General features: G+C 36.5%; 8 protein-coding genes across 8 annotated transcripts; 5 read left to right on the forward strand and 3 right to left on the reverse strand.

Annotated features, from left to right (window-relative positions):
• Positions 1-512: 512 nt before the first annotated feature.
• PHYBLDRAFT_182536 (hypothetical protein) lies at positions 513-4,265 on the reverse strand (the record flags this gene model as incomplete). The annotated part of the gene is made up of 14 exons (XM_018438635.1): positions 513-971; positions 1,040-1,257; positions 1,321-1,458; positions 1,536-2,289; positions 2,358-2,470; positions 2,522-2,647; positions 2,732-2,893; positions 2,975-3,119; positions 3,192-3,265; positions 3,353-3,503; positions 3,556-3,658; positions 3,741-3,822; positions 3,883-3,904; positions 3,972-4,265. The coding sequence occupies 14 exons, from the start codon at positions 4,263-4,265 to the stop codon at positions 609-611; spliced, it is 2,745 nt and encodes a 914-aa protein (XP_018288276.1). The 3' UTR covers positions 513-608.
• Positions 4,266-5,742: 1,477 nt separating this feature from the next.
• On the forward strand, positions 5,743-6,370 carry PHYBLDRAFT_60139 (hypothetical protein; the record flags this gene model as incomplete). The annotated part of the gene is made up of 2 exons (XM_018440603.1): positions 5,743-5,783; positions 6,064-6,370. 2 exons carry the CDS (start codon positions 5,743-5,745, stop codon positions 6,368-6,370), a joined length of 348 nt encoding a protein of 115 aa, XP_018288277.1.
• Positions 6,371-7,143: 773 nt separating this feature from the next.
• Positions 7,144-7,559, reverse strand: PHYBLDRAFT_148786 (hypothetical protein; the record flags this gene model as incomplete). Its single annotated transcript, XM_018432157.1, has 2 exons — positions 7,144-7,218; positions 7,476-7,559. 2 exons carry the CDS (start codon positions 7,557-7,559, stop codon positions 7,144-7,146), a joined length of 159 nt encoding a protein of 52 aa, XP_018288278.1.
• A 4,724-nt stretch (positions 7,560-12,283) lies between these two features.
• PHYBLDRAFT_188057 (hypothetical protein) lies at positions 12,284-14,419 on the forward strand. Its single transcript, XM_018439448.1, has 2 exons — positions 12,284-12,461; positions 12,532-14,419. The coding sequence occupies exons 1-2, from the start codon at positions 12,410-12,412 to the stop codon at positions 14,277-14,279; spliced, it is 1,800 nt and encodes a 599-aa protein (XP_018288279.1). The 5' UTR covers positions 12,284-12,409; the 3' UTR covers positions 14,280-14,419.
• A 376-nt stretch (positions 14,420-14,795) lies between these two features.
• Positions 14,796-16,319, reverse strand: PHYBLDRAFT_171623 (helix-loop-helix DNA-binding domain-containing transcription factor; the record flags this gene model as incomplete). The annotated part of the gene is made up of 4 exons (XM_018436635.1): positions 14,796-15,019; positions 15,117-15,169; positions 15,308-15,648; positions 16,023-16,319. 4 exons carry the CDS (start codon positions 16,317-16,319, stop codon positions 14,796-14,798), a joined length of 915 nt encoding a protein of 304 aa, XP_018288280.1.
• Positions 16,320-16,877: 558 nt separating this feature from the next.
• Positions 16,878-17,765, forward strand: PHYBLDRAFT_148789 (hypothetical protein; the record flags this gene model as incomplete). Its single annotated transcript, XM_018432158.1, has 4 exons — positions 16,878-17,055; positions 17,132-17,277; positions 17,377-17,415; positions 17,547-17,765. 4 exons carry the CDS (start codon positions 16,878-16,880, stop codon positions 17,763-17,765), a joined length of 582 nt encoding a protein of 193 aa, XP_018288281.1.
• A 550-nt stretch (positions 17,766-18,315) lies between these two features.
• PHYBLDRAFT_159626 (hypothetical protein) lies at positions 18,316-19,197 on the forward strand. The gene is made up of 2 exons (XM_018434022.1): positions 18,316-18,793; positions 18,939-19,197. The coding sequence occupies exons 1-2, from the start codon at positions 18,504-18,506 to the stop codon at positions 19,090-19,092; spliced, it is 444 nt and encodes a 147-aa protein (XP_018288282.1). The 5' UTR covers positions 18,316-18,503; the 3' UTR covers positions 19,093-19,197.
• A 579-nt stretch (positions 19,198-19,776) lies between these two features.
• On the forward strand, positions 19,777-20,511 carry PHYBLDRAFT_159627 (hypothetical protein). Its single transcript, XM_018434023.1, has one exon. The coding sequence runs from the start codon at positions 20,236-20,238 to the stop codon at positions 20,470-20,472; it is 237 nt and encodes a 78-aa protein (XP_018288283.1). The 5' UTR covers positions 19,777-20,235; the 3' UTR covers positions 20,473-20,511.
• Positions 20,512-20,631: the final 120 nt, after the last annotated feature.

Here is a 20,631-nt window from a genome sequence, read left to right on the forward strand (position 1 = left end):
TTCATATTCCAAAGATGGTAGGCTGTCTATAGATTTTACATATATTACTAAGCTTTTATGCAAGGAAAGAGAAATTACATTTTTTATACCTTACTCTATTGTTCAATTTCTTTGTGGTGTTTAGGTTACTGGCCATTTAACCCTCAATCACCCAACCAAAACTATCCCGCAACCTCAATCTCGTCAGGCAGACCAGCTCCTGGGCCTGCAATCCCACCAAAGTTCTTTTATGATCCAGTTAAACCCAGCCAGTCTCCTAGGCCTCCACCACCAAATATTCCTAAAGCACCCTCAGAATACCGCTCTGATCCAGGATCACCCAACTCTCCACCCCCTTTACCACCTTTACCCCCGACAACTTCACCATTGAACGATTTAGTACGTGAGCTCATCAACATGGGATTTTCGCGCTCTCAAGCCGAAGAGGCCTTGGAGAAGAATGAGAACGATTTGACAAAGGCAACCAACTTTCTTTTGGATCAAGCGGTTGGATAAATAAATAGAACACTTGTTTTAAAAGGTCTGCCTTTTTTTTATATAAAATAATAATAATAATTGTTTGATATATACTACAACAAACATAATCTATACATCGTAAATTTTCATGCTTAAACAGCATCTATACCAAGTTCAATCTCTTCATTTCGTGCAAGACGATACTTGACGTGAGATCTTCCGTCACGTTTCAAACTAAGTCCTTTGGAAACCCATAGCTTTTTCAGCTCATCAATGACAAACACAGAGCTAGATATCAAGGTGATCTTGGCCAGATCGTAGATAGATAGTGCCTCAGTCTGGAAGATGCTCTGTAAAAAGGGTACATAAATAACCAGCAACTGGGCGAGAATAGAACCTCCAGCAGCGAGGTTAAACATGTTGTTAGAAAACAGCCCAATAGAAAAGATAGATTGTTTTTCAGATCGACAAGCCAGAGCATTAAACATATCGAAGAAGACAAAGGTGGTGAATGTCTATAAAAGAGTAGTGTTAAATCTAAAATAGTCTTTTCCAGGAAGTAAGTAGCGTAGAAAATATTTACCATTGTAGCATCTCTGTTGGTAGTTACACCATCACTCATTTCAGAGACATAAACAAACAATGTTCCAACAACCACACAGAGAGCGGCTGACAAGACTCTGATAACAAGGCGTTTAGTCAAAATATTAGCATTACGCGCACGAGGAGATTTCTTCATAATATCAGGATCAACGGGTTCGACACCAAGGGATTGAGCAGGGGGACCATCCATGATGATATCTATAAGGACAAATATGGTTATTAAATGTTTTATGCTAGCCTACATACACATATATAGCTTACTAATCCACAGAATTTGCATTGCGTTCAAAGGAGTTGCAAGCCCAAAAAGTGTGCACACTGTAATCAATGAAAGTGCAGAGACACTTGTACTAAGCTGAAAGGTAAGGAAGTTTTGAATGTTGTAAAAGATTGATTTGCCTGTAAGAGTATAAAAAAGGATTAGATCATTTTATTCTCTATTTGTTATTATAATAATTGTTTTGTGCTTGACTTACCTTCTTCAATGGCATGCAAAATTGTCGAGAAATCGTCGTCAACAAGGATCATGTCAGCAGCTTCTTTAGAAACGTCAGTTCCGCTCTTTCCCATTGAAATTCCAATATCTGCCATCTTAAGCGCAGGTGCATCGTTAACACCGTCACCTGTCATGGCTACTACAGATCCTGCTGCTTGGAATGCCTTGACAATAGCCAATTTGTGTTTGGGAGTTGTGCGAGCAAAAATGGAAACAGAGTGAATGACCTCTTGAAGCTGACGCTCTGACATGGCCTCTATATCACGCCCAGTCAGGCAGCTGGTGCTTGATGTATTGGTAGGAATTCCAAGTTTACGAGCAATAGATACAGCAGTACCCTCTGAATCACCAGTGATCATAGCCACCTTGACACCACCCTGCATAAGCTGTTTTATGGCTTCGGCAATTCCGGGACGAGGAGGATCATAAACGGCAAGGAATCCTGTAAAGCAAAGTTCACGTTCATTCTCACCAAAGGCCACACACAGTACACGCAGTCCATGTGAGCTCATGGCTGCCACATGTTGAGAAACGGTGTCTTTGAGATTAGCAGAAAATGGGGATCTTGATTGGGAAGAGTTGTAATAGGTTGTGCATTTGTCCAAAATCACTTCTGTGGCTCCCTTGAAGTATTTGCAGTTTCCAGCAGAAATGTCTTCACCCTCATTGCGGCATGTTACACTCATGTATTTTTGGTCAGAGTTAAAAGGAATTTCCTCAATGCGTTCAAAGACCTAGAGCACAATTGAGTTTATTTTATATGTATATTATTGCAGATAGTAATGATCAAGAAATAACTTACGTCGCGTTCATCTTTGAGACCTGAGCGAAGAACAACATCCAAAAGAGCAATATCTGTAGGCTGACCAATATATTTTCCGTCCTCACCCACCTGTGCATTGTTGCACAAGTTACCTGTTTTTGGGTTAGTCAAAATAACGTTAAGTATGCAATATTTAAACTTACCAATACGAAGAGTTTGACGGAGAGCATCAGTCATATCACTGGGTTTCTTATATTCATAATCAAAGATCTGCTGGTTTTCGGCAGTAAAGACCTTTGTGACAGTCATCTGATTAAGTGTCAAGGTACCTATTGAAATATATATATATAAGAGTATTTAAAAATCAATACAAGTTTTGTCCAACCTACAGATATTTATATTTGCTTCTTTACCTGTCTTGTCGGCACACACTACATTAACTGAGCCTAGAGTTTCTACAGAAGGCAAGTGTTTTACAATTGCGCGTCTGTTTGCCATGCGAAGCACGCCCAGTGCAAGAGTTACAGTAACCACAATTGGAAGACCTTCAGGAATGGCAGCCACGGCAAGACTCACTGGATTTAAAAATTTAACACATTAGTTTCATTGATTGGCTCATCGTTATTTTTCGGTTGGCAAGTTGGAAATTAACTCACCTCCGATTGTGAACATCTCGAGCCAACCGCGACCCTGGATAAGACCAATGAGCACAATTACAGCAATCACACCAAAAGAAAAGATCGAAAGTTGTTTTCCAAGTTCATTCATGCTCATTTGAAGAGGTGTCTTACGGACCTCCACCTAAATCAAAGTAATAACATCACTTAATCAGAATTTATATCACCAAAAGTTAAATATCCGGTGTGTACTTGCCTCTTGCATTAACTCAAATACATGCCCAAATTCAGTGCTCTTGCCAGTTGCAACTACAATACCAGTTCCATGGCCTGATACATATATACATATATAAGTTCATATTTAAGCTCAAACCCAATGATTGAATACAACTACTGACGCGTTATAAATAAACCTACCGTTGCGAACAAGGGTTCCCATAAATGCAATATTGTCTCTCTCGGATATACCAAGCTCAGCATACATATTGGAATTGATAGCTCTTACATTCTTTCTTCTCGATTTATTTTCACCAGTCAAGTTTGATTCATCGATCTCAAGTTCAACAGACTAACATCCCCAGTGTTACAATCGAGCACATAAAATAGACATTGTCACTTACTGTCACTAATCGACAGTCAGCAGGTATCCGATCACCAGTACTGAACTGAACAAGATCACCAGGAAGAAGTTCGTTTGCCAAAACAACTGTGATATGCCCATCTCTGTATATACATATATATATATATATATATATCTCCGTAAGCGTATTATATTACCCCTGGGAACTCATTTCTGTGCACGTACCGAATGAGATTACAGTAATGAGGTACAAGTTTGTTCAATGCATCCAATGACTGCTCGGATTTGTATTCCTGCACAAATGCCACTTTACAGAAAGTGTAAACAAAAACTACACGGTTTTAAAAAGAACTACTCAGAAACATACCGGTTACGACAATAAGGATAGCCTTTACAGTTTTAAATAATAAAAGATGAGATGCAGTTTGATAAGATTACTTTTTTTTTAGTGTTTACCATGGTGATACTGAGCGCATCATCCAATTGGCCCATCGCCAATGAGACGACAGCTGACCCGAGAAGTAAGAGAATAAGAGGATTCTCCGTGAAAGATTTTATAAACTTTGAAAACATGGATTCGTCTTCTCCCTTTTCCAACTCATTGAAGCCATAGATGGAGCGCAATGAAGAGATGTCCGACTGAGACAGACCTCTGGTGAGGTTTGAATTGAAGTCTGAGGCAACCTGCTCAATCAACTGACGAGCTGCCTTCGCAGATGGCGTCGTTGTTCCTGCCGGTATGGTTGTCATTGAATGCCGGGTAAAGGACGTCCTCTCCCGCTCAAACAGGCAACCAAAGTCAATCTTGGTTCTTTGGTCCTACCGTGACGGTGATCGTCCAATATTCAAATGAAATCGACTTTTTTTATTTTATTTTATATATCGTATTATATTTTTAATCATTTTTCTTGGTTTGTATTTAAAGAAAAGGCATTTGAACTCCATCGTATACACTCACGCTGAGAAACGTTTCAACCCCAGCTAAAAGTTATACCAAAAAAAAAATAAGAAAAATTCAAAATAAATATAGTATTTTCTTCTTATTTTATTAATCAAATCAAACATTGAATGTAGATTCTCATCAAGAAAAGCCCTTATTTTCTTTAAAGCAACAAGTTCTAGGCGTTAATTATGATCCAGTGTTTACAGAAATTTACAGAAAGATGTTGCTGTAACTGATTTAATGACAATATATTAATTTGATTTGATTGGCAAAGACTAATTGTCATTTTAAAAAAAATCCAATTCTCAACCTCATGGAACATGCTTGGCACGCGCTATACAAAAACATATGCCAAGTAATGCTTGATCCCAGAGAGCATAAGATCCAGTATTTTTTTTCTGCTCTTTTTTTTTCTGTTCTGTTCTGTAAGCAGCTCATTAATATATGATATTATCATCTCGTCTTTTGAAGTTTTAAGAGCTTAACTATAAGTACTTATGAACAGTTGAATGCTAAAGATATCCTTTGAATTCTCTCATTTTTTTCTTTAAAATCTCAGAGGATAAATCACTTTTTTTTTCTGGAACGATTATATGAACTTTTGTTTCTAAGCCTTAAGAATACTTCCTCAAAAAAATAGACAAAGACACTACATTACAGTGTTAAACATAACTATTTATCCAAATTATTCATCAAGCTAAGGTTTTTCCTGAATCAAATTTTAGCTGTACTTTACAGTTGTAGGCAGAAACAGCAAGGCTTGTCTAAATTATGAGAAAGTTTCTGATAAAAGAATCGAAAGATTCTCAACGAAGATATGACAATCTCTAATTTTTTTAAAAAAAAAAAGGATTTATTTAATTGTAAAAGCAATACAATGCACTCGTGTGTGAATAGCCAATGGGCTTTAAAGAACTGAATGTTCTTTACGTTCCAAAACAAGGCCGCTGTAATTACTTGCATTGAAGCATCAGATCCAACTAAAGATAGAGCTAACCTTTTACCAATTTTATATACGATTTTGTCTTCTTACCACTCATAGAAAAATCTTCCAGTATCTCTGTCCTGGAACCACAGCCATATAGACTTTCTAAAACAGGGTGTATTCCAGATAATCCTCTTTGGATTTATGGACATAGCTCCACAGGGCTGGTACTGTTATGGAGAATTCATGTAGTGAACACAAACTCCAACTTTTTGTACTGATATTTCATGCAAAGGAACATGCACGGATTCATTTGACAGCTATAATATACCCCTGGCGCTACCTTCTATGTGTATCCAATGTCCCTTAATAGTGGGCGCTGGGAATATTTGTCGGCATGGTATCTAAGTAGATGTTGATACGATAGTCTTGCCTCCTTTGTGAGCGCCGTGCATTTTTTGTTGGGGGTATGAGGTACTCTGCTTGGGTGATTCCTATCTAATAAGGGTATTCCCACACCTCCAGATCAACCCTGCCAGAAACAAAAAAGACGGGTGCGCCTATCACTTTCTTCATATCTTGCTTGAAATCAACAGTGAATATTTGATTTTTTTTCCAGAAAGATTTAAGTATATGTGATGTCGTTTATCATATAGCTCTCTATACTTTTTTATCACAAGGTCTAGAATCAGCGAGGCTTTAATTCCTAACAATTATGTAGCTATCCACCCTTTTACTGGGGATCCATTTGAGATTACTGAAAGCGCGATTTGGCTCAGTCAAATACGCAAATTGACTCAGTCAAATGTGCAAATTGGGCACTGTACTAAGCGTCAATTAGGGTGTTCAAAAGCGCGGGCTGGTTTTAAAAAGCGCCATTTGGCACCGGAGGTTTTGATAGGATTCTTATTTTCTTTCTATCGAAGAACTTTGAAATTGTTGGTACCACAAGCCTTTATCAATTCAAATTACTTTATAGAACTTTAACTGTATTAAGAACTCTTGGCTTTCTATTCCTTTTTCTTTTTAGAACAAAAGAAAAACGATAAATAAAATAAAACATGAGTGGGTTTCATTTTCATTTATAAAGAGGTTTAAATTTATTAGCAGATAGATAACAAAATCCAGCGGGATCATGATTAAAGATGTATTGTAAGTTGTCAATTATATATAAAAATAAATAAATGTGAATAAAGGCTAAGATCAACCAAAATCTTCAGTGCTTTAAATGTGTACATGTATACCTTAACATATGACCATTGTGTTGTATACGCTGTCAAATACAATGATCTGATCACAATAGATAAGCGAATACAAAATTTACTGTCATAATATTTATATAATAAATATAGTCAGAGGGTTTGCCAAACGTGGAAATCAAGTCAGCACAATATTAGACAGCTGGCCAACTAATTTATATATATATATAAAGAGGTGGGCCTGAGGGTTTCTTGTGAGGATTCGCCAGATGATACCCAGTAGAGGTTAGAGAGGGTATAAGCTTCCAGTTATTTGTTTTTATTTGAAATTGATGAAAGTACAATGTATTAGAAAAAGGTATCGAGTGAAAGGTTTATCAGAAAGGGGGAGATTTAGTTGCACAATGTGAGATTTAATTAGTGTGTAATGATGGTAAGTCTTTTTCATTGTTGCATGAGATGCAAACCTATCAAACAAACATTATTTGACACCTTCATCGAAACACGCTATCGGTTTCATTCCATTTTCTCCAAAAAGAATAGATACTTGGTTTTGGTAATCTAAATCGGTGGGACACAAAGGGACTCTTCCCCTGTGAAGTGTTGTTTAAAGGTTGTTGCGAAGTCAATACCATCCTTTACACACATTAATTTACATCGCATTTTCAGGTTTCATCATTAGAACTGTTGTTTTTAATAATCTTTTCGTATTTGGCTATACAGTCACAGCCAAAAACGTTTTGACCTCTGAGCTCAAAAATTCATGATAGAGCATGACATATATTCAACATGCAACTGCTCATTAGTAATAAAAGCTAAAGTCTTTAAATTTCAAATAAAAGATGATATGCATGCCTATGATTGGAATATATATATATAAAAGATCAATAGACGATATGACCTCCTTTGGTCTCCATTACAGTTTGACGCCGATGTTGCATGCTGCCGGCAAAAGTTGATGAAAGTTCGAGGCCCATTGTTTTCCATTAGTGTTGCATTACAGCCTTTAAATAACTAATGTTGTTGATTTTGGCCCTTTTAGCACTCATATTCTTCTCGAGAATCCGCCAAAGGTACCTATAATTAACTCTCCACCACCTCGAATAAGAGCCAGCATGGTAACTGGCGTTGTCTTCTTGGAACACAAAGTACCTGTTTTGTTCCTATGAAGGTTTTTAAGACCAAGGGAGGAAGTTCTAAAGCTAAGCAAAGTCTTCATTTTTTTTTTGGTTGGGCAAACCCATGAGGAGAAATCCCACTCCCTTCCTTCGGGACAGAGCAAAGTCTTCATCTATTGGTCGTAGTTTACGTTGCCATATAAGAAAAACAAAGGTCCCTAAAACCACGAGCACAGAAACAGCTCCAAATCATCACACTGCCTTTCCCTCACTTAGTTCCATCGATGATATATATATATATATACTTTATACCTTTCGCCAACTCTTCTAGTAGCTCTAGCTCCTTTATCATTACCATTGACTGTAAATTTTGATTCATCGACCCAATTGACTTGAGCATGAGATCAGTTCTGCCTATCTTTATTCTTGTAGTTTTCTGCCAAGGCTTGAGTTATGGGCTGCGATATATGAACCAAAGCTTGAACGCATCAGGAAACGGAATACTATGTCTTCCAATCTTCTTGTCAATATTTCTAGGTCTTTTGAATCATTTTCTTGGCTCATGGAATCTTGTTTCGTCTACATTCTTAATTCTGCATTTGACTCTGGGCAGACTCGTGTCAACAGCGGCGTAAATGTTTGCGCCTTAATTTGCATAAATGCATACACATAATTCATCCGTGTTTGCAAGGATTGGCTTTCGTATATAGAACACAGGTGATAGTTGATGAAATTGTGTTTTGAATGTTGTAATCGATCAATAGAATGGGAATAAAGCAACGTTTTTATTTTTATTTTATAGATTTCTTTTGGCTGTTTTTGGGTGCAGGTCGATTTTTTTTTTCAGTGTGAGTGTATTATTTTATTTTATTTTATTTTATTTTTTTAATTTTTAATTTTAATTTCTATTTTATTTGATTTATTTTTTAATTTTAATTTTAATTTTTTGTTTTTAATTTATAAAAAAAAATTGAAAAAACATAAAAAAAACACAAACAAAAAATTGAAAAAACAAAAAAAAAATCAAAATCTATATAAAATGATTTAAGAAAATCAATTTATATAGATTTTGATTGGTTCATTTTCATTTATTTTATTGAATTTATTTACCATTGGTGGCCAGCCAATGATGAAAGTGGGATCTCCCTGTTGGACGAGAAAATTTTCAAAAAACTCGCAGTGGGCAACAGATAGGTTATCAGCATTCTACACCTGCATAGACATCGCGTGGTTTATATAGTTTGGTTTATAGGTCTTCAACTGTGAAAGTCTTTCGACCGGTTTACTAAGGCCACATCTATGAGCAGACTACGTAGATAACCGCCACAATAAAGATCTGAAAAATTTGCAAACTTTTGGCCCCTTTTTATAGACAAAATGGTTCAATTCTTGTACGACCTTTTGCAATTGAAAGAAAGTCACGGAACGTGAAAATTAAAATGATTGGTGTTTGAAAAATGAGTCAATGACTTTTAAATCATTTTGATTGGCTTTTAAAATTGTGACGCCATATGAAAAAAAGAGTCCTTGGGGTTGAAATAAAAAAGTCACATCAGAGAGAGAAAACCGAGGCGGCTAAAAAGAAAAGTCACCGCAAAAATGGCTCATAGTGTTAGGAAGGATATTGGATACGTGACTTATTATTTCTAGGTGACGTCTATTGTTCTATAAGGTTCTATGAGAAAGAAAATATTCAGTGTGTGAGTAATTTGGTGATTGCGTAGTATCTAAAGCGTACACGGCCGTTTGCTGCCCAAAGTAAAACGAACTTCTTTAAGTGAATCTTTTTTTAAAAAAGAGAATATAAATCCAAGTAATTACACCTTTTTAAATAGCTCCTATTAAAAATCCATTTAAAGGAGTTACACTGCAAGAGGTGTGCACGGCCGTTTTGGCCGTTTTTGGCTTTTTTAAGAGCTGAAAATCTCAAACATTATTTTTAATATTTTTTTGTTAAATCGTAAATCCAATCCTCACAAGAATTGTTTACAAACCAATACCTCTTCTTCTTTTGCATTGGTATTAAGTACATCCTATTCACTGAGTAAGCTACGATTGTTAGGTTTAATAGAATTGGTGTTTTATAACTGACAAAGACGCATAGTTGTGCCTTTTTCTCAAAAAATAAAATAATAATAATTAACCAACATTGGGTTACGACGAGGTTCAATTTTTAAGGACAAGACGTTTTTGTAAAAAAGATAAACTTTTGTATATATAAATATAATTGGACTCCTTGCCTTTAAAATTCATTGCAACTTTAATACAAGCACATACAGAGGGAGAATAGACAGCCTTTCCAGAAATCATTGGTGCAAAAACGAAATGGACCGAATGCATCAAATGTACCAAAAAAAAGATCAATTTAGCAGAAGAATGGATAAAAAAAAAAGCGTACCAATTTTCTCTGCTATTTTTGCACAAACAATTTCCGGAAAGAGCACCTTTCTAGCCTTTAATCTTGGGATCAGTAAAGCTATAATAAAATTAAAATAACCAAAACAAAAGACCATTACAATTTGCTTCTAATCCCTCACTCAGCCCCCTCCTTATTTATTATTTATTATTTATTATTACTAGTATCAAGGTCAGTTTTTAGTTCTCTCTCATACACACATCAAAATTACCGGTAAAAATATAAAAACAAAAGACACATCTTATCTTTCGCCCTTTTTACAATAAATTGATTTTCATTTTATATGTATATTGGGTAGGTTGAAACAGAAATATATTAGAAACAACCTAATAATGCTAAGATTAACGATTAGATTCGCTGAATGAGCAGATGATTGTCATTATCAAAAAATATATATACTGTTGTAAGAAGAAAAGGCAAGAAAGAGAAGAAATATTCGCTTGTGTCTACCTATGCATGGTTTCTGACTCCACTCTTTCTATATATCTATATAGTCATTACAGGTCATTAGCAGGTGATCATGTACCGGACACTAATGGTAATATGTGGAGTAAAGAAATGGATATAGTAATCATTATTTATGTTTGTACTTGGAGACATCACATATTGGACAGGTGGCAAAGCTAGATTTAAATATCATTGCATGCGGATTATCAGTAGTGCAGCTATGTAGCTATGCAGCTATGCAGCTATGCAGCTGTCCATATGACTTTTTCTAACATATGGATGCATATTTTGATCAATATATATATATATATATATATTTGTAAATATTATTGAAATTATCACGATTCTTTAATACTGACAATAGAGATTTAGAGTTTCTAATAAAGCAGACATTTCAAGTAGTAAACTTGAGACAGATGTTCGATTATTGATTTGTTTCTGTAAACCGATTCTGATTCCAGTACATACGCATTGGAACAAAGTGTGATTTAAAAGGAGAACTGCCATTTAAGAATACTATGGCTAATATTTATAATAACAATAAAATCTAGTGCTTTATATAATCCCATTTAAGGAAAGTTGACACTGGATACTTGGCCTTCTATCATCGTACTGTGTTTTCCCTCCATAATTATTTGCAAACTATGAATTATTGCCGAAAATACCGTATGAGAAATTTGATTGTTGTATTAAATTAGAATAAAATCAAAGCTCAGCAGAAAATTTTAAGATTTAGAAGAAAAGACAAAAAGAGGGGGTTTATTCCAATGACCAAGAAAAACTATGCCAGTAAACATCAAGATATATATAATTAGATATATAAGTCTTTAAGGTCTTGAGTATTGATACTATTAATAATCATAATTACTGATACTTGAGTTGATCTTTATACGAAATGAAAGAGGGTCAATGCACACAGCTATTATCTAAACAAGACGAACATTTCCTGGCTCAATAACCATATACGGAGACTCTCTTCGTGCAAGGAGAAACACAATAGCTTTTACATTGTCTTGGCAGCATATGACCTACATATAAAGAGTTCTGGGGTAGACAATGTATCATAAGCACGTGGAGCCCGAGGTAATATGAAAATGCTTTGTTTAAGACCTCTCTTTACCAACACAGTATCTCATTCTTTTATTCCTTTATCTGACTGACTTTGTCTACAGAGATTAGTTAAGGTGGTACTGATGAATTTTGTATTCTAATGCCCTGATCCAAATGTCACATATAGCGTATTTGTTGTATTTATGCTTGTGTGGAACCCAGATCTTTTTTTTTTTTTTTTTTTTTTGGCTCTTATTTTCTTTGCGCGGCTATTTTCAAAATGCAATGTAATCTGTGGGCGAACTTTAAAGATAAAGAAGCTTTTCTTTTTGCTTAAAAAAAATAAAGGATATAATGAACTGAGCTCAGCATAATTACCCAAACTATCAATCAAGACCTGTCTAATCAAAGGAACAACCTATTGCCATATCATTATTACCCTTAAAGGACACTTCCCGTTAATACTCATCATTTAAACCAAAATATCTTGATAATAAAGAGGATATTTATTTAATTTATTTATTATCAAGGTAAATCAAAAGAACGCCCACAGAAGACACGCATGACGGACATCCAATGAATGGCGGTGCGGATAGCGCAGTGCCTAAACAGCAGAGCAAGATGTTTGGAGACCGTCTTCCTTATCCTTTATCTCTCTTTCTCTCTAAATAATTTCCTTCTTCTTTTTTTCCCTTAGTTTAATTTATATATATTACGTATACATTTAGTTTTCTTCTAGAACCTTTTTTCTTTTTTTTTTTTTTAAAAAAAAATTACTTTATAACATTATTATACCATGTCATTCAAGTCGAGACAAAGAGCAAAACATGGTATTTTGTTTGGGGATGGTAAGCCTTCAATTCTCTTCTTCCTATAAGCGATCCCAACCATCCCATCTTATTCATCACAACACATTAGATCCCCTCGGTGCATCCATGGTAGAAGCTGACGAGGCCCTGTTTAAGCCACGAGCAACAGTAAATACCCCATCTCATTCACCGCATCCCAGTCAAAGTGCATCAACACCAGTGTTGGACCCGCTTCAACCTCACAGTAGTCGTCCATCTTCTCCTCACCAACCTATCCGAAAGTTTACCCATACAAAAAAGTCTTCGAATGGATCAAATGAGACCAGTAGTATTTTTGGGGATGTAGATGTATCTAAACTCGGAGGAAGTGGTGGAGGTGGAGGAGGGCTATTCTCGGGTAAACGCGGTGGTGTACTGTCTTCGTCTTCATCATTACGTGGATCAAGAATAGCAGATGATGAGGATGATGGTTTGTTTGGAGGGGCTGTAACTCCTAGAAACCGAACGGGCTCAACTGCGTCGTCAGTATCCTCCGCTTCTTCGTATCGTCGTGAAGAGCGAGCCACAGATAATGCAAAGCCATCTACTCCTTTTGTTACGAATTCTACACCTGCACAAGCACCAAGACCAACCCAAACAATCCAAAAAGTACAACCAGTACAACCGACGCAACCTGCACAACCTGCCTATAACCAGCCAATAAGACCAGTACAGTCTGTGCAGCCTGTACAGAATAATTATGGTCAACTAGAAACTCAACAAAAGCCAGCGTATGTCCAACAAAGACCGGCTTCAATGCAAGCACCGGTTCATGTACCAACTCAGGTCCATCAACGACCTTTTTCTGTACAAGCACCGCTACAAGTACCGGTCCAAGTACAGCAAATACCCACTCCAGAACCAACCCCAGAACCAGTATTAAGTCCGGCTCCAGCTCCTGTCGAACCACCCCCACGGACATCTAGCTCACTATTTGCTTCTGCTAGTCGACTTATGCGGATAAGATCTACCAGTACTACTAAAGCAGATCCTCCAGTACAATCTTCCTCGGAAACAAAGCAATCCACTCAAACTGTAGAGGCTGTACCAAATCCTTTGGCACCTCAACCTCAACCTCAACCTCAGCCTCAACATCAACAGTATCAACGCCAACTTCAGTTGCAGCAGCAACTACAACAGCAACGTCAACGTCAACGCCAGAGGGAAGAAGAGGAGGAAGAAGAAGAAGAGAAAAATAAAACAGTGATAGAGGATGAGGCAACGTTAGCTTTTGCAGAGGATACTTTTATTAAGTCAAAGCCGATTCCAGCCTTTGACTACTCATCCTCGCCCGAATTCTCTATTTCGATTGATACCCGCCACTTGCTTGTGCCTTCATCAAGTACACCTGCATCTACTTTGAGTATGGTAGAACATGCAGAAAACCCATGGTTTATGCCTAGTGCAGCAGGATCATCACTTTCGGTTATTATGGATGGACCTTCAGTATCTACAAGCTCCCCACTGCGGTCAACCCAAAACCATCATCTCCTCCCTCAACATAGACCTACACGTCATCCATCCATTGCGGCTACACAAATCGAGCCAACTAAACGAGCTGCATTTGCAGATTTGATTGCTAGTTGGAATGGCGGAGAGCGTAATAGGGTACGCGCACCAACAGAAGACACAACAAAAGAATTAGTAGAGCAGGTGGCAGTGGAACAACGGGATATTGGCTTTGCAGGCATCGCTAGCCCCACAAAAAAGGAAGATAAAGAAGCTGACGATGATGATGATGATGAAGAAGAAGAAGAAGGAGATGATTTGGTTAAAAGACAAGGTTGGGCTATTGAAGCGGATAACCCATGGTGTTAGAGAACTTCTCTTTTGGACCAAGGAAAGGAAGAAAAGGAAGAAAAAAAAGAAGATATTATCAATCTTTCTTTTTTGTAATTAATACGACTAAATAACAACATCTGTTCATTATTCACATCATTATAAGCATCGTCATCATCATTGTCATTATCATCCTATATACTTTATATACATACATATATATAGTGATAATTTATACTTGTATTTATAATTGTGTGTGTGTGGGTGTGTGGGCGTATATATATATATGCTATATATAAAAGACAGAGGATATATCTATGTAAGATGGAAGGGTGGGGGGTGGAGGGGGGGGGATAAGACTACTTTAAGAAAATAAAAGAGGTAAAGGGAAAAAATGGCTATACATAAAAGAAGTAATAAAAAAAAAAGAATATAAAATTTGGAAGATGTGTGTTGTTGAATGGGAAAGTTGGGTTGGGTCGTTTGTTGTAGTTGGGATAAATAAGAATACATACATCATACTTTCCATAAAAGGATAAAAAGAGACTATTTTTTTTATGGTTGTTGTTGTCGGTAGTGTTGCAGAGTACGTTCGAGTTCCTTTACACGCTGGCTATAAGTTGAAACGTCTTGCTGGAGCTGTCGTATATGGTCGACTGATTTACGAAGAATCGCACCTTTATTTGGCTTGTTTGGACCATTATTTTCCACACTATCGGGTAGCATGTAGCCTAGCTCTTGGATTCTATCGTTGATATTGTCCCGTCGTCGTCTTTCGACTATAATGATTTTTTGTCAGTCTATTATTACTATCACTATTACTATTATTTACAATCAGACTCTTGTATTTCTACATTATTGTTATTGTCTTCTTACCTGCATTGTGAGATTCTCTTCTACGACGACGTTTCTCCATCATAATCTGCATACTATTATTATTATTGTTTTATAAAAAGAAGAAGTAAAGGAATGATAATGAATACATCTTTTACATAGATTTGTGTTTGTGTTTGTGTATATTGAATGCCCTCTAGTTTTTTTTTCTTATTATTATTTAGAATTCTTACTTCATCTGTACTGCATAATCTTCTTCATAACTTCTTGGCCCATTGTGATTGGCTGAGATGCTGCCAGTCGAGGTAGTGGTTTCCAAAGGTGCATGAAGTCCAAGATTGGGTTGAACTGCGCCAAATGAGGAGGGTGAGCCAGGATAGCCACCAAATTCATATCCCATTGTAGCTGGTGCAGACATGGGAAACCCTCCTGTTTGATAATCGGCATGATTTGGGTTAAACATTGAATAATTAAAGTCCTGGTTATTCTGTTTCATCTGAATAGGTTGAGTCATTGTTAGACCACCATTATCTTGCCCAGGACGTTGATGAGATTGGCCACTGATAGGCATATTCTTTAAGAAAAATAAATAAATAAATATAAAACATATGTAAATATTGAAACAATTGTGAATATTATTTCTTTCTGTTTTTATATATACATAAAAGGGCACTGACGCACACACGCACACACGCACACATAGTATTATTATGATTTTTTTGAACCAAAATGGCAAGAGTAAAAAAAAAAAATGAAAAAATGAAAAAAACGCTCCTCTCAAAATAAGAAATGCATAAAATAATAACAGTAACAGTAATAGTAATAGCAATAGTAATAGCAATAGCAATAGTAATATCAACATCAACAGTAAAAGGATTCCTTTGTATAAATATAGAAATATATATATATATCTTGGGTATAGTTTTTCTTTTTTTCTTTTTTATTTACCATAGCTTTAGGTCCAGTTGTATGTTGTTTTTGATAAGACTGTAGACCAGACTGATAGTCTAGATCATCAAAATCATGTAGTGGAGAGGTAGACATTGGTGACATAAAGTTTTGTGAGAACGTTTCGGGAAAGTCGAGATGGTCTGAACTGGGTGAATCTCGATTCTGACGGACGCCAAGAGAATAGGCGGGATGAGCTGCGGTAGCCAGTGGATGCATGCTGGGATCTTGTGATTGTTGAGAGGCCATCAGGTGGTACTGTGTAGGGTTTCGTAGTTTGAGTGGCTGTTGTGACATTGTAGAGAAAAATATTAAGAGAAAGAAGAGCAAGAGGAAGAGGAAGAAGGGCAGGAAGAAGAGGAAGAGCAGGATTACGGTGTGAGAAATGAGGACTATTTCGGGATTTGAATGTTTGGTGTTAAAGAGATGTGAATAAAATATATGTATATATATATATATATATATATATTTGTATTATTTATTTTGTGTGTTTGTATGTATATACATATATGTATATGTATATATATATATATTAGTATATAAAATATATATTTTGTGTGTGTATGTGATTTAGGTGGTACGAGTCCCTTGCATGGGCCTAAGAAGGGGAGGCCGAATTACCAAAGCATTGTAGCTGTTTGAGTGGATATGAAAGAATAAGATCAATAAAGCCAGATAGACAGTGAGAGAGAAAGAGAGAGAGAGAGAGGGGTTCTTCACTTCTCTGTTGATTGCGTATGCGGACGGGAACAGAACGGATCATCATATAAAAGAGAAAAAAAAAAGTGGTATAAAAGAATCTGCTCTGGTTTGCCCCTTTCTCCCCCTCCAACCATCTCTTTCTCTTTTCTCATCATGAACTTGTCAATGCGGGCTATTGTCTTACTCATGGCCATAGGTGTTGTCTCCTCCCAGGTCATCTCGCCGTCCCATACCTACAATGTAACCGCACCTGAACCCAATGCACCTTATGTAGCTGGCCAAGTCCTACCTGTTCGCTATACACTTGTGGACGATATAAAACTACCAAACCGTAAGTAAAAGGAATTCATATATAAAAGAGAGAGAATAAAAAGGCTTGATATTCTAGTATTCAACATCATCTGTAGTTCTCTCGCTGTCCATCTATTTTACCACCATCGACCCAAGCATGAACTTCACAGACACAGTCATTACATCCAATGCAGACATCTCCCAAGGATTTAGCTTTAGACGTACTCAGAACACCATGGTCTACTATGAGCACGAGTTATCCGTAGGTTTTGTTTCTTTCTTTACATCTCTCCTTCAGCCCCTATTATATTTTAACTGTTGTGTTCACAAGATTTACTAACAAATTGCCATTCGCCTCTAGTATGCAATACCCAACACTACTCGTGCTGGTAGCTATCAAGTAAGATTACTGCTACTATTGTTGTTGCTCTTGCTGCTCAATAGAACCACTTATATGTATTCTAATCCAACCTATTATTTCTATATACAACACCCCCTTTTTTTCATGTTCATTTTCTGTATACAAAAAAGGTTATTTTTGTAGACTCTGTTTCTCGTACAAATACTTCTGTACCCATTGTAGTCCGTCCTTATGCCCCACCCACCCTTCCATCTTCAACAGCAGCAGGCAATGCCAATAAGGCCGGACCATCGAGTATCTTTGCCATTCACGCCAATTCTTCTTCAAGAAAACAGCCAGAGCTATTTGCATTGGTTGCCCTGATCCTACTCCTCTGTGCATTCCTTTAAATCTGTCGTATCATCCTCTTTTTTATTTTCTTCTTTTATCTTTACACTGTATTCCTTTCTTTCTCTTCTTTTGTTATCCTCATAAGGAAAGGAGATAGAAAGGGAGAAAGAGAAAGAGAGAGGGGAGGTCATCTTCCAACTTCTTTAACTTTTTATTTTTATTTTTCTTTCAACTTCTTTAATAGCAACCCTCTCTCTTTCTTTATTTCTTTCTCCTTTTCCTTTCTTTCTTTTTTTTTATTAATATATTTTGAATTTTACTTTTTTTTTTTTATTATTTTTCGTTCTGTCCTCTGTATGACGAAAGAAACACGCCACTGAACTATTTTTTAATCATAATAATAATAATAATAATAATAATAACTATAATATTCAAGTGTACAAGATAGATAAAAACAGCACCAGCAGATCCAAAACTGATCCAATACAATAGCGAATGAAAGGAGAGAGAAAGAAATAGAGAAATAGAGTGTTGTTTAACAGCCCTTCATTTACCCGAGCCCCTCTCTCTCTCTCTTCTACTCCTCTTCTTCTTCTTCCTCCTCTATATTCTTCTTCACTTTCAAAAAGAAATTCAAGAAAAAAATTGATCTTTATCGACTCATTTATACATCTTTACACACACACACACACACAGAAATATAGATACATAGTTCTGGATATCACTCAAATATTATACATACATATTATACATACATATACATACATATATACATACATATATTTGTTAAAGTTATTATGAGTCAAATGCTACCGAGTGAAATTTGGCTAACTCAAATATTACCCCGTCTACAAGTATCCTCTCTTGTGACATTTGGAAGCGTATGTAAGCACTGGCATGCTTTGGCAGGTGATGACCTTGTTTGGAGAGATCACGCCATTGCCGACTTTCATCTTGTTCATTCTTATCATGGAAACCATGGTTGGAAAGATTTCTATGTCCGACTCCTAGACTCTGTTGTCTATACTTGGGGTGAAAATTCGGCGTTTCGACTCGGGCATAGTCAAGGCAGAATTGGGCGTCAGAGGTTAGCATCTTATATTAGCTTATTTATATATATATATATATATATATACATGTATGTATGTATGTATATGTACTGTCATTATTCTCAGCCATCATCTTATTCTTTATGATAAACAAATGTCATGTAATAATTGTTATTTTATCAGTCGTGTATTCCATACAGCTATTCCACAAAAGGTCAATACTTTGAGTAACCAAGCCATAGCTGTGATTACAAGTGGACATTCATCTTTTCATGCACTCGATGGATATGGCAAGATTCGGATCCTCACAAAGGCAAGTATTATAATGGAACCATAAGCTGTTTATAGTCAAAAGTTATATATACACACCTTTTGCTCAAACAAAACCAAATCTATGTATGTATGTCTGTATGTATATATCTTAATGTAGGTCGGGAGGATCCTCAGGGATAATATGTTCAGACTCCAGATTATGCGTCCTACCTTGACTCATGTGCAGTTCCCGCCATCAACCCAAATCGTTCAACTGTCTTCGGGCCGGTCACACTCAATCGCTCTCGACAAAACCAAAGTAGCCTGGCACTGGAACCACGGAAACATGCCACAGGCTATACCGATTCAAGATGTCAAGCAAGTTGTTGCAAACTGGAACTATTCTACTCTTCTGACCTGTTCTGGAAAACTATTCACTGTCCGAAAACCCAGATTGGAGATGCCATCAGCGACAGCAGCAGCAGCAGCAACAGCGGCGGCGGGACCATTATTGGCACATTTGGCAGGATCTACTACTACTACTACTACTACTACTACTACTACTACTACTACTATTACCAGTAGTAGTTTCGCTCTCGAAATGCACCCACCAGAACCGCTGGGATATAACCACATCGAATTCGATAAATTGATAACCGATGAAAATGAGTCTATCTCTCAAATGGCTGGCATGGAATACTTTACACTTGTCATGACCACAGCCGGAAAGCTCTGGCAGCTGTCATCGACCACCGAACCTGTGCTTTTGGAGAAATATTCAAAACCCCATTGCGATATCTTTTCTCAGTCAAATCCAATTGATCATAACAACAAAGATCCTAACAGTAGTAGTAGTAGTAGTAGTAGTAGTAGTAGTAGTCTCCTGGTCGCCCATCAGAACACATTTGCAGTGCATTACTTTGGAAGCCAGGTGATATTGCTTGGACATCATACACCTGGTCTTCCTCTCTCATCACCCACACAAATTTCCTTGAGCCAACCGATATGCAAGCTCTCTCTGGGCAAGTAAGTGGATAAAAAATAAATAAATAAATAAAGCAAGAGTTGCAAAGCACAAGTTAAATAATACATGTACTTTCTCCTCCTTTCGGCACCTTATAATTTATCTTATTATCATTATTCTTATTTTACACACATACACACATTTATGTACTTGTGTATATATGTACGTATGTATGCATGCATATATGGATATATGTATGTATGTATGTATGTATATCTTGCTTCTTCAAGTCGCCACTGTGGTGCATTGACGCATGAAGGCGTTTTGTTGACGTGTGGATCTTACAGTCAAGGTGCATTGGGGCATGGGTACGACGATGATCTAAAAGATCAGCTTGTTCTCAGACCAGTCAAGGAACTTGAGAATATGTTTGTATTGGATATTGGGTTTGGTGGGATGCAGTCAAGTTGTGTTGCTGTACCTCTCCATCAAAAATCATAATAAAATTCTCTCTCTTTATATATAAGTGTATATAAGTGTATATAAATGTATGTATATCTTATTGCTTTATATAAATATTAGTAAATTGTGTATATGTACATGGGAATAATAATAATAATAATAATAAAATAACTAAGTATATTAGTGTGGTTATATTTT

This window comes from Phycomyces blakesleeanus (genome assembly GCF_001638985.1).
Source record: "Phycomyces blakesleeanus NRRL 1555(-) unplaced genomic scaffold PHYBLscaffold_19, whole genome shotgun sequence".
Lineage (NCBI taxonomy): Eukaryota > Fungi > Mucoromycota > Mucoromycetes > Mucorales > Phycomycetaceae > Phycomyces > Phycomyces blakesleeanus.